General features: G+C 43.6%; 1 protein-coding gene across 2 annotated transcripts in view; it reads right to left on the reverse strand.

Moving 5' to 3' along the window:
* Positions 1-6,787: 6,787 nt before the first annotated feature.
* The window catches only part of LOC143216781 (protein FAM151B), a 42,957-nt gene continuing 36,440 nt past the window's right edge, over positions 6,788-13,304 (reverse strand). For both annotated transcript variants that reach the window (XM_076440177.1, XM_076440176.1), the window contains 3 exons: positions 10,694-10,923; positions 10,261-10,400; positions 6,788-8,820 (listed from right to left, as the gene is read on the reverse strand). In XM_076440177.1, coding sequence (XP_076296292.1) covers positions 8,409-8,820; positions 10,261-10,400; positions 10,694-10,923 — 782 coding nt within the window. In that variant the 3' untranslated portion in view covers positions 6,788-8,408. The remainder of the gene's footprint in view (positions 8,821-10,260; positions 10,401-10,693; positions 10,924-13,304) is intronic.

Raw genomic sequence — 13,304 nt, forward strand, 5'->3', positions numbered from 1 at the left:
CCGGCCGCCGGCCTGAGAGATCGCGGAACCTAACGCGCATGCGTGCGGCCGATATTCGTCTCCCCCTCCCCCGCCCCCTCTCTCCCCGTCACCCTCCACAGACGAGACTTTTCTGCTTCCCCTTCGTCCCTTACACCGGTGTGCCACCGCAACACAACCGTGAACACATCGTGCCCATGGACAACCGATACACACGGGACACCGTGGACGCGATCGTGCTTAGAACGCCCGATATCGGCCAGACCAACCGTCTCCCGATGGATCATCCATCCTCCGTTTGTCACGCAGGTCTGCCGACTCTCAGCTGTCTTATCTTACCTGTGGACCCGGTGCATGCCTCTGAAATAGGTGCACGAGAGCTGCCAGTAGAGTGGTTCGTTCATTTTTCGGATGAATTCACCACTTCTTATCGTAAAGTGCGGTTTCTCGTCTTCAATTGAAGATGTCAGACGTTTACACCATTACGGCAGGAACACATTCTAAAATCGGATTGAAGAACCTAATGAACTCAACCTTTGGCCTCAAAGTTTTGATGATCACACGCAAAGTTTGGTCAGTTTGGCTGTTGGGTTTTGTCCAGTTTCGGATATGATTTCATACTTATTTTTGAATGTGTCTGTATTATTTAGTGCGATTTTTTATCTTCAATTGGAGACCACAGATGTTTAAACATTTCTCGGGGATTGTACCTCAAAATTGACTCGAAGAGTCCCCCAAAAGTTCCCCAAAAGAATTTTGACGATTTCTCTATGTGATCACGTATTTATTTCCGAACCAATATTTTCTATCATAAGGCGCCATCTTTCACGTATAATTTGAGTCCTCAAACGTTTAAAAATTCCTGCTGGAACACATTCTAAAATTGACTCAAAGACCCCCACCCCCATAAAGAGTCAATTTTGTTCGATCTAACAGAGTTTGATGTTTATCGATTGCCTCGTATGACTTCACATAATTTTTTGAGCGGTAGTGCTCCTATCAGAAAATGCATCCCTTCACCGTCAATTTAAGCCCTCGAACGTCCAAAAATTCCTACGGGAATGGATTCTAAAATTTAATCGTAAAGTCTCCTACATTTATGTCGGTTTTATTCGATCTTTCAGTCGAATTTTTATGATTTCTCCATGTGACCTCGTATATATTTCCAGACCTATATTCCCTATCATAAGGCGCCATCTTTCACGCGTAATTTGAGCCCTCGAACGTCCAAAAATTCCTGCTGGAACACATTCTGAAATTGACTCAAAGATCCCCATGAATTGGAGTCAGTTTTCTTCGATCTACAGCTGGTGTTATCGATTGCCTCGTATGCTTTCACATAACTCTTTGAGCGGGAGTGCCCCTATCACAAAATGTGTTCCTTCACCCTCAATTTAAGCCCTCGAACGTCCAAAAATTCCTGCTGGAACACATTCTGAAATTGACTCAAAGATCCCCACAAATTGGAGTCAGTTTTCTTCGATCTACAGCTGGTGTTATCGATTGCCTCGTATGCTTTCACATAACTCTTTGAGCGGGAGTGCTCCCATCAGAAAATACATTCCTTCACCGTCAATTTGAGCCCTCGAACGTCCAAAAATTCCTGCTGGAACACATTCTAAAATTGACTCAAAGATCGCCCCATAAAGAGTCAATTTTATTCGATTAAACAGTGGAATGCTATCGATTTCCCCGCATGATTTCGCATAATTTTTTAGCAGAAGTGCCCCTATCACAAGACGCGTTCCTCCACCTCAATCTAGAGAACCCCAAATATTAAAAATACTATACGCGTGACCGTAACTAAAAACTTGAAACTCTTCCACTCGGATATAATCCTCCCAGCGAGCCAACCTCCGGTAACATCCCCCCAAAAAAGTACGTGGTTTCAAGAAATGTTTCCCAACCAAGCTCCTGGCGACTTGAATCGAAAATAACCGAGCCGACACACCGTAGCGTGTCGATCCCATTAACCATCGAACACGGTGCATCGCGGCAGTGGTTTTTCTCTATCTACAGCTATCACGCTTACCGGGTCTGATACATGTGTTTCCGTCACGCTTCGCGTCCGATTCGTGTACCGTGGCCGATTTTACGATGGCCCGTTCTTTCCAGTGAGCTCGGTCTCGTCCCATTCACTTTCGCGTCTCGCCATTCAAGAGAGTGTTCGGGAGGACCAACGAAATCCGGTCGCGCGGCAGACACGGCTGTTACCGGTCTCCGGTGGGGAATCGGTCCCCGGGCCGGGCTCGATCGGATCGCGACGCCATCCTTACAACCGGTACAACGGGGACTGGTTTTTCGTCGCGGGCACGGAGGTCGTCGGACAGTTTTTGTCGCCCTTTTCAGCCGTCCGCGATAAATAAACACGGTAGCCCCCCCCCCTCTCGATCGTTTCCGCTCCGATTCGATCCTCGATAAGCCGGTGGTCGATCGCGACCTATCGCCGGAATCCATCGCGGCTATACGTCACCGGTCCCTTTCTCCACGGACAGGAAGATGCGAAAAGGTTGCTCGGTGACATACGAGACGACAGATTCCATCCCTTTGCCGATCGCTTATCGCGCACGCCCACGATCTACGGGATCGATAACCGTTCGGAGAATTCCAAATTTCATTCTTTCTTGCTGAAACCTGGACCAGAGGTTTTCTCGTCTTCATTTATTTACGGAAACGTGGTCCGTACGGGCCGATCGCGACAATGGACATATGGCGTGGAGTTAGGGCTGCCACTTTCCTTCGAAGGTCGAAGATTCTGATGCTCGTTTGAAATTTCGAAGGCGACGAGTAGACTGCGGACCTTTATGGCTCGCAGAAATTTTCAGAAATTCTAGAAAATACAATTCTACAGAATTTAGTACGATTTTTATTTATTTCGGATCTAGAAAGACTACTATCCCACTGAAAGTAAGATTTTTCACGATCCCATACAATTTTCCTGTAAAAACTGAAAATTCCATAAACGTCCGCAGTCTAGCGATGAGAATCGAAGTTTCGGAGCTTCGAATTTCGAACCTCCGTAGCAAATTACGTCGAAACTTCGTCACTTCGAAGTTCCCTTCGTTCCTTCGAATCTTCGAAGAGACGAACCTTCGGAAAAGCATCAGCCCTACGTGGAAATTCCATCAGTTCTACGTGGAAATTCCATCGGCCCTTTCGTGGGCACGTAGCGGAATTAGTCACACGGATTTAGGCACGGTTCTCCGGAAACCAGCCCCGAGGAACACTGTCATTTTCTGTCGGTCACCACGCTCGCTTCCGACACTCGTGTCAGGTTCGTTAACACCGCGTTAATTGCTTTGGAAACCGTTCCCTCGCTCAATTACCATTAATATGTCTGTGACGTTGCCGACGCTCGCATCCACGATTACGACTGACGATCTTTGACGAGGGATTAGGAATCTAACAGACACTCGACACAGATTGCATATCCACCGTTGTCGAGATTAGGTGTTGTCCAAGGGGTTTGACGTTTAACATGGAATGGGAACAGACTATGGGGATCTGCGATAAAATTGCGAGACATCCGTGTGTCGCGCTGACTCCGATCTGGAACCTTTTGCACTGGTTCACGAGGTTATCTACGGAGATTGTGCTTGTAGGTCACTTCGCTATACCCCGGAAACCGGGGCTTCTTGAATTACTCTCGTAGTTGTTCAACGATTCGCTTTCCAGATCATTGCGAGATGACTTCCTTTAGCACTTTTCTATGAATCTAACTTTTGGACAGTTGCGCCTGTCCTTAGTAACTTCTCTGCTCCTAATGACTAGACTCTGGATTTTTCTGCGAGGTCAAATTCGTGTGCACCAATCGCAAGTCACAGGAGCTAACTACATATTTATTTTCTGCTGTAGTAATTTGTAATATGTCGTAATACGTCTTTATCACGAAAATTAAAACGTCTTTATCCCCAAAAATGTCGTAAGAAGAAACAGATTATTATCTTATAAGAAAGATAAGAAAATTATATCCTTTTATTACATCTAAAAAGAAAAGAGTAACATTCATATTTGTTAGACTTTGTTTAAGGTCTCCGTCACGAGCTTGACTCGTTAAAATACGGGAAGGGTTGTCTTGCACTTGGAACTTGTTGATTAAAATGACTTTGTCCCAAAAAAATGTCGTAGACGATAATAGAAAATTTATATGTATTTTATACTTCATCTAAAAAGAAAAGCGTTACGTTCATATTTGTTAGACTTTGTTAAAGATCTTCGTCACGAGTTTGACTCGTTATAATACAGAAAGGTGTTGAATTGCAACTTGAAACTTGTGGGATTTCGAACTTGCCTCTTTCCCCAGCGATTTATTTGTTTGGCAGACGATTTTATGGAAATGTAAGTACTTTTGCGTTGTTTTTAATCCGTTTCTTAACAATTGGATCGCATTGCATATTCATTGAGGATGTTCTCTTTCGTGCATGCGTCACTGGTTCGAAACACCTGCGAATGTGCGTGCACAAAGAACGACGTAACCCAGCCCGATTCTGATAACCGGACTCCGTTCCTCTGTGTGTTTCAAGGACACCCGTGGCCGGACGACCCTTGACACTCTCGCCAACGACACTACCCACACGACGACCACCGCGATCGTTGTCTTTCACCGGTTCTCTTACCTTGGCACCGCACCACCACCATTCTCGTTTGCGGAATTGATACGCGTCCACCATCGGCGTTCCGTTCTCTCCAATTAAACAATCGAATGCTCATTATTCCTCTCGGCGTCGCGAGAAACACGCGCTCTCATCGACGACGAATGCCAATCGCAAATCGCAGGACAGAATCAGTCATTTTTTCCAAACTGCCATGGTTGAAAAGTGTGCCTACGAGTTTCCTGGGTCGATTTTTGTAGAATAAATTGCGCACTGCTTTAATACCTTAATTAATTAATCGGAGGAACAATAGTCGCACTGTTTTCGATTCTATAAAATGATTCAATGAAGAAATAAATGTCTGTCCTGTTGCTTGAAATTGATATAATTTTGATTTTGCATAGGAATGTAAAATAAAAATTATCCAAGACAATTGTACCAACAGGAACTTAGGAGAACATGCATCTTTACTTTCAATAATTCTACGAGGCCAAGAATAATTGTCCTCTCACATTTCTGATTTCCTTTTTCCGCAGAATTCTGTATCGAGTTGTGGGAAGCATTAAAAATCACGACGCATTTATATTCCCCGACACGCGTCACCTGACCAGTCACGAATTCGAGGGATTAGAGTCCGACCACCCAAATCTTCCACCCCAAAATTGTAAATCCCGTCGCCGTGGATGGTCACGTTCGAGTCCTGTGATTCCCGACAGCCATTTAATCCTTACGATGCGAGAGAATCGTTTCACGCTGCCAAAAGGTAACAAATAAAAATGTAAAAGTGACCGCAGTGCGAATAAACGGTTCCAAGTGTCCGACGACAGATAGTTCAGAGACCACAGAAAGTCTGCGACATTATCGTTATTGTACATTGTGTTTAAAATATTTGTTCCGAGAAGACTTCTTGTTCAAGGCAACGAAACATAGCGTTCTCTTTCTGAGGTTTCGCGTAGCTTTTATTGCAGTACGTACACGAATAAATGAACCGAACTCGGGCCAGATGGCCCACTGCCAATAGTGGTTTTCTTCAATTTTGCGAGCCTCTATTGTGTTGTCGGAGAAGCTGTGAATCTTCTAGACTTTCCTAATCGAACGCTGAAATGATAATTGAAAGAAGGTTCAACGTTCTTCTGGCAACACAATATTCTATAAAGAATCCATCCAACAGCTTCTGGCGAAAGTTCTCGTCGCGCGTCGTATTTTAAACAATCTTGAAATGTTGAAAAGAAAATTTGACTAACTTACTAAGAATATTACTACACAAATTAGCTGAGCTATTAACTGCAGCGTCCACAAAGCTTGGGTACAGTCGACGCAAGTTATTTAACAAGAATTGGGACGTCAACTTTCTCGAAAATTCTATCACGCTCGACGTATCGTGGCAAAAATTAATAAGTCTCGTACTGATTCGTATAATTCAGAACAGACGCAAGTCAAACATGCTCGATTTTGGACAAGCTGAGGGCAGAATGAAGGCAGCTCGGTCCTTCGTTTAAGAGGGCAGCACGGTCGAATTATTGCAGCAGACATTGAATAATATCCCGTGTGTAGTTAACCTAAATGTATAGATTACTTAAAACCTTTCTATATTTAACATGTTCGCACAAATTCTTATTGTAAGATTATAAATTAATATATTAGCGAGTAAAGAATGGACATTCAGAGAAATTTTGTAATATATTTCAAAGGAACATTAACAAATTGTTGAAAGAAATACAGTAAATGCGTACGTGGGTACCCGGTTGACTACACAAGGGATATCATGTACTCTCCTCCTTTTCCCCTTCCACTATCCCATTCTACTATTCCAACATCCCCCACTACCGTAGACCACGGTGTCCGTGCCGTAGACTGTGGTCTGGTTATCAGAGAGGGGGTAAATGTATTCCCTTAAATTTCCCCGTTCTGTCATCACTGTACATGATCGACATCCGCCATATTAGCGCGACCGTGCTGCCCTCTTAAACGAAGGACCTAACCCAGACCGGACCAGCATAAAGCGATACTTCTGCGTCCAAAATCGAGCAGATTCCGAGCATCCTGAGCTTCGAGCGCGCTCTGACAGCTTAACGCTCGGCATCTGCTGGCATCGTACGATTGCAGGCTGCACTGGGATAAGTGTAGCATGCAACTGTTCTATACAAACGGAGAAGTTCGCAGTAACGAATGATGTCGCTGAGAGAACACAGAGAGAGAGAGAGAGAGAGAGAGAGTGATATTGAATGCCATTTATTTAAGACCAAGAAACAAAAGTCCAACGAGTCGGAGTGAGAAATTAAATTTGTTGTGAACGCGATTGAACGTATCAAATACCTGCTAAAATTAAAAACTATCCCGACGCTCGTCACACTGTGCCATATCCAGCAGTGGTTCGTTACAGAGTACGCGTGTCGGTGAACGGTGTTGCACATTCGAATTGTATTTGTTAATCGTTTATCAAACGCGACGCGATGGCAACGTGTGGTGCGCAATCCTTTGGCTTACATGTATACAAGTTACAGAATAATATATATTTATACAGATATATATATATATATATATTTATATTTATTTATATATATAGAGATATTTTTTTATATAGACTAAATACCGTTTCTGCTCTGCACCTAGGTCTGAGATATGTTGAAGGCAGGTACAGGTGATACGTCGGTGAACACTAACGAGATACGATATAACACACTACAACTGTACGTCTCCCCGGATTAGAGAACAGTGCTGACGAACAAATGGTGCGACGAAATTTTTTTTGTCGTGGTGCGTAACGTGGTTCGATTTCCGCGTGTGTGTGTACGTGTTCAGAAAGAAGAGAATCGCTAATGAAAAATCGACGGGGATTTTCCGGGCAAGCTCTCTAGTATGTTATATCCTACTCTAACCGCTCGATTCGACCCTGAAGAATCGATTCGCGACAGACGGAGGAGAGTTCGACCGTCGTCATCCCCTACCGTATAGTTTCCCAACCGTTTCCGAACATCGCGAACAACTGGCGTCCCAATGAAAAATCTCCCGTGTTCACTTGTGCGATCTCTGGACCGTGAAACACAATGAATTTCTCCAACGTCGGGAAACTATGAACGACCAGGTGAAACGAGAAATTGGTCTCTCTTCGGGAGGGAGGCACGGAGAACCTGCGGAAACGGATGGGGGAGGGGGGAGGGGGGTACATCTCGTCACGGCGGAATACCTAAACGAAGCTCCCTTAAAATACTTAGAAAACATTTTTTTGTTGATTTTACTTTATCTGCGGATAAGCTTACACGCTAAAGATAAGAGAGGGCGAGCGCGCCTCGCGACCGGGGCGATGGCCGATCGCGACGCGCACGCGGCTTCGTTTTTTTTGCGCAATTTGATTTGTTTTACTTTGCATCTCTCGATCGCGTGACCTATCACGCCGACACCACACGTCATCCCCTCGATCAGGACCGCTCCTCTGCCACGCGAAGACATTTCCGGGCGACGGGGTGTACACGGCACACACCCACCGGCCCTGAAGCAGAACTGGGCAGTGTTCATTTAAAGGAAAGCAAATCCGGGACCGTCGAGAGCAACAGCTACCATAATCTCTTTCTCTACCGTGCTACCCTTTCCTCGACAGTCGCGAATTAAATCCTTTACCCGCGAAGGCTGGGTCTCCCTAAAGACTCTATGATTGACCCGGAACTTTATCGATGTTGAAGTATCTGACAGAGATAAGAGACAAGCGAGACGCTTGAAGAAGAGGATCAATTTATTTCTGGATGCTCAATAACACGAATAAAGATTAGGTGTGATCAATTTGCCCAGCTCTGCCCTGAAATCTCTTGGGTGCACGGGGTGCTGGACGACGACAGGGGCTCAACCCCTTTGCGGCATCGCGGTCAGAAGGTAGTTGACCAAGAGGGAGCCGAGCATCGTCATCGTGGTGATGGCGATTCCGGATGCTCCGGATTTGAGGTTCAGCTGAGCCTTCAGTTCGCTCGGGACGTCGAGGTAGACGTTCTCGACACCGACCGTTTTGATCAGCTTCGACAACGACGACGCGTCCACCTTGTCGTCCTTGCTCGACCAGATGGTCAACGTCGTGTTCTTCACTTCGGTGCTGTTCATCAGCTTCTCAATCTGGGCGGGACTGACCGCGGCTAAGTTAGCTCTCACCGCGTAAGTGATCGGCTGAGTTAGATTCTTGCTCTTCAACGTGTCGATCGCAAGTTTCACCTGATGATCCGTGTAGCCTCGGGTCTGCTTGCCGTCGTTTTCGGTTTCGGGCCTGGAAACGGAATTGAATCAATCCGGGCAACGGTTGCGCACAAAACAGAGTCTAGTTTAAGATATTTTTTCTTCTAATTTTGGGGAAACATTTCGCGCGGTACATCTCTCTCTCTCTCTCTCTCTCTTCGAGTATTACCATGAAAGTAGACGAGAATGTGTTCGTTCAAATTATTCGCCGTCTCTTCAGTAATATACAGGGTGGTCCGTTTAAGTAAGACCACCTAAATATCTCTTTAGGTTATTGTGATGGAGAAAATATTTGTTACGTAATGTGCATGGTGTCAAAGGTCACATCGATGTTCCTTGATGCATAACAACATTTTCTTTATTGCATCGTGTAACATTGACATTGACCTTGATCTGAAGGTAAAACTTTAGTTTTCGAAGATCAAGGCCATTTCAAGGTCATGCTATTGTAAATATCTGAATGTATTTATCGATCAGTGTTACACGATGCAATAAAAAAGAAATGTGTAGTTATGTATCAAAAATCACCGATGACCTTGATAAATCCGAGAAAAATGACCTTCGGCAAAAATATTCTTGCCAGATATATTTTGGTCCATTGATACCATGCACATTACGTAACAAATACTTTCTGCACCACAAGGTGGCCTTACTTAAACGGATCACCCTGTATGAAAAGCGGATTTGATGCGTTTATGAGAAAAATGAGGAGGTGTAATTTAAACCAGTAAAAAGATTAGAAGAATTTCAAAGGAAATTGTATAAAAGTATAGTCGGAAAGAAAATAAATTTCCATTTCACTCCAGTTTGATGCAAATCAGGCAGAAAACGTTTATTTCGCATCAAGATCCGCTGTCTAGTAATATAATAACCAAAGAAATAAGTGTCACGAAATGTCGGATTCGAGGAAAAGTACTCGTCCATCCTTTAACGCTAAACCCACCACTGCCGGTCAAATGATTTTATATTTTTCATTTTACAATTATTGAAATGATGCAGTTGCTTGCGTGGGAATTGATTCGATAAGTTTCTTCATTCAAACGCATATTGTTTGCCTACTGTCATTCTGACAAGTAGACTGCGGATCTTTTTATGTAATTATCGTCTTTGAAAATTTTCGAAAAATGCTAAGATACAAAATACGACAGAATTTCGTACGATTTTAATTTATTCGGCTAAAAAGGCTACCACGGAAAATAAGATTTCATTTGACATTCTTAAAACACGTGTATAGAAATTGCAAACTGTCGAAAACTCAACGTAGGCCAGAATTACTTATTTGATTTCCTTAAAATTCGTGTATAAAAAATGCCGAAAAATCAACGTTGCCAAAAATGGCAAATTGTCTATCGATAAAGACGAATTTTATGAAGAAAAAAAGGACAGTCATGATTCCCAGTTGTTTTTGCGCCGAAAATGAAAAATATGACTTTTGCAGAGATCTAAATGATTAGAAGATGTTTGATCATACTTGGTGCTCCATCCAATGGACAAGATGACGTTCTCATACTGCTTAGCCTCCTCCAGGAAAAGATTAGGTTTGACTACTGTGTTGTCAGCATTGATGGGTCCGGGGAATATGTCCGCGTTGATGAACACCGGGTATATCGCCTGAAATCGAACAGTTTTATCGATCAGCAGGGGAGTCGAGTAACAGTTTCGTGTCCCACGTGCAAAGAAAAAAGAAAATGAAGAAGATTCAAGCATGGAAGAGTTTTGCGTGGACGCTAAGAATTCCCGAGCGAGGAGCGCCGTGGAGCATCGGTAATCGGTGCATAAATATAGCGGCCGATTCCTAGAATATCCTTTTATCGGGAAGGCTTAGCGAGGCATTCTGCTGGCCAGAGAGCAGCTTCGTGAAAGATCCAGAACCAAGTAAAAATAACGGGCGCGTGTCTACGTACATTGGCGTTCAGCTTCTTCAGGATATCCCTACTCGCGGTGAAAGCCTCCATGCTCTTGAAGTCGAGCTTCAAGCCTTTCGTCGGGTTCTTCACGTGCACAGTGTTCAAGAAGTCTTCAAGAGACAGGTCGCTCGAGTTCGCAGGAGGATGTGCCATGATTGGTAATACTGTGACGTTGTCAGGAGATTTATAGCCCATGATCACGTCGGCTTCCAGCATATTCACCAACGCTTCAAAGAGAAAGAACAGAAGCTTCAAAACTTGCATCTTTACTAGGACACCCTTCGAAAACGATTGATTTTTCGAAATTGCTCCAATTTCAAGAAAGTCATTGGTTTCTAGCCGGGAAGGAAGAGGGATGACGTTATCATTAACACTAAACCTATCGCGAGGGGTGAAATGACCCATTTCAGATTTTTCATTTGAAAATTATTGAAATTGTAAAGGTGTTTTCACAATATATATTATAATAAAGGCAGCACAAAATATAAACAAATTTCATCTTGTCATTTTTATAATACATCAGTCACTTTTGATGGTCGATAGGTTTAGCGTTAATCTTCGAGCAACATTGAGTAAATGAAATTCAAGATTGCAAGAAAATAAAAAAAATTTAAAGATACCAATATTTTATTTTCCATCTATTCAAATTATTAAGGGAGGAAATTTAATTCTATTTGGCTTCTATTTGTTGCAAACGATGCAGCCAGTTTTTACTTTGCATAAATATCTGTAATCTAATCCACACCAACGCTTCAAAGAGAAAGAACAGAAGCTTTAGAGCTTGCATCTTTACTAGGGCACCCTTCGAAAACGATTGATTTTTCGAAATTGCTCCAATTTCAAGAAAGTCATTCGTTTCTAAAGGGCGTCCGGATAGGTATGGACGGGGAGGGATGTGGATATGTGCGTATGTCTGTCACTGGTTGATTATCAGAGTGTACGTGCGTGGGTTGTGAAGGGATAGAAAGAGGATTGCAATGAGAAAAGGGAGGAAGAATGGCGGACGAGAAGCTGTGGGAAGTAAAGCGAGAAAGTCGACCGGCTTTGGCGCGCTGCACACACGTGCAACGGGAATATCGATCAGACCTAAAGAGGCTGGAAGCCAACCACGGATTCTACTTTCTCCGGCGGGCGTCGAATGCGTCGTTCCAGACGACGACGGCTCTCGACGGAGAAGCTGACGCGGATAGGGTACTTTCAACGTGAAGCGCGAGGTCTACCTGACTTTGGCATTTTCTTCATATGCAATTACGAAACTTCTCGTCGACAGACTTTTCCGAGTACAGTAGGACAAATATGCGTTTGAATATGATTATATTATGAAGGGAAATTAATTTTCAAAACTAATTTATTTTGGAATATAACGTACATTTTAATTACAGTCACTCGAATGTATAATAATAATATTGGGTTGGCAAATAAGTTCGTTCGGTTTTTTACAGTGAAATAAATCACAAAAACCGAATGAACTTATTTCACAACCCAATACAATTAAAATGCAAGAGTCCTTAGATTTTTATTGCAGTTAGAAGCTGAAAATCGTGAAAATCTGCAATTTTTGCTATCTTTAAACATTCATAGCTCATTGCAACGTCAACCTACTTCGACTACGACATTTGTTTAATTGACACAGATCCACAAAACGTATTTTCTACATTTTCTAGGCAAAAGAGAAATGTTCTGCGTCGATTGCAAGGAATAGAAACCAAATAGAACGCTATTTCCTTCCTTAATCATTTTAATAGATGAGAAATCATACAATATTGACATCTTCAATTTTCAATTTCATCTACTCAATTTCCCTACAAATGCATAAAGATTCACAGTCCAATGACAATTGATTTCAGAAGTAAAATTGTCGATTTTTCAACTTCGACAGACATGTTCCATGATTGGTTTTTTGAATTTTGTGCGACATGGATCCAGTGTTAACGAACCCGGGTCCGTCCGAACAAGAAGTATAGTTTCCAAAGCATCCTGGCGTGCCAGTAATCCTTGCCAATTTTTCCCGTATGCACGATGTCGTGTCGAGAGCCTGTGCAACAAGCTCGGCACGTGGAAACTGTGTTTGCCGTGGACAAACGGCGGTAACGTCGCTAATTATCGTCCGTAAATGTTTCGCGAGGACGTACGGTAGCCGGTCGAAGGCCGTCCGCGAAATTCTATTTGGGACACGCGTCGCAAAAAGAGATACGATACCGGATGTGTTCGTTGATTAATATTCAGGGAAACGAGAGGCTCGTGTAGCTCACGTCCGCGAGAGATCTTTGGGAAAGAGACTGGCAGCCTCCTCGGAATCCTCAATGAGGGCTCGAGACGGCCACACTGTCAGGAGGAGGCACCGTGGCGGAAGGTCAGTCATCGTACACGCGCGACCTTGATCCTCGAATCGCAAGATTGATCGACCACCGTCCACCACGGGCACAGGAAACCACCGAGGATAGCACCGCCATCTGTGAAGTCGCTGATCTGGGACAGGAAGCGTCGGAATTTCACGCGGGTTCTACGCAATTCTCTCGCTACAGAATTGACAAAGAATAAGGTAAAGGCGCCAGTTAATTCACCTAAAAAATAATGTTTCTCGAGCCGTTTATTTTGAAAGTGGCCT

The sequence above is a fragment of the Lasioglossum baleicum genome, chromosome 16, assembly GCF_051020765.1.
Source record: "Lasioglossum baleicum chromosome 16, iyLasBale1, whole genome shotgun sequence".
Taxonomy (NCBI): domain Eukaryota; kingdom Metazoa; phylum Arthropoda; class Insecta; order Hymenoptera; family Halictidae; genus Lasioglossum; species Lasioglossum baleicum.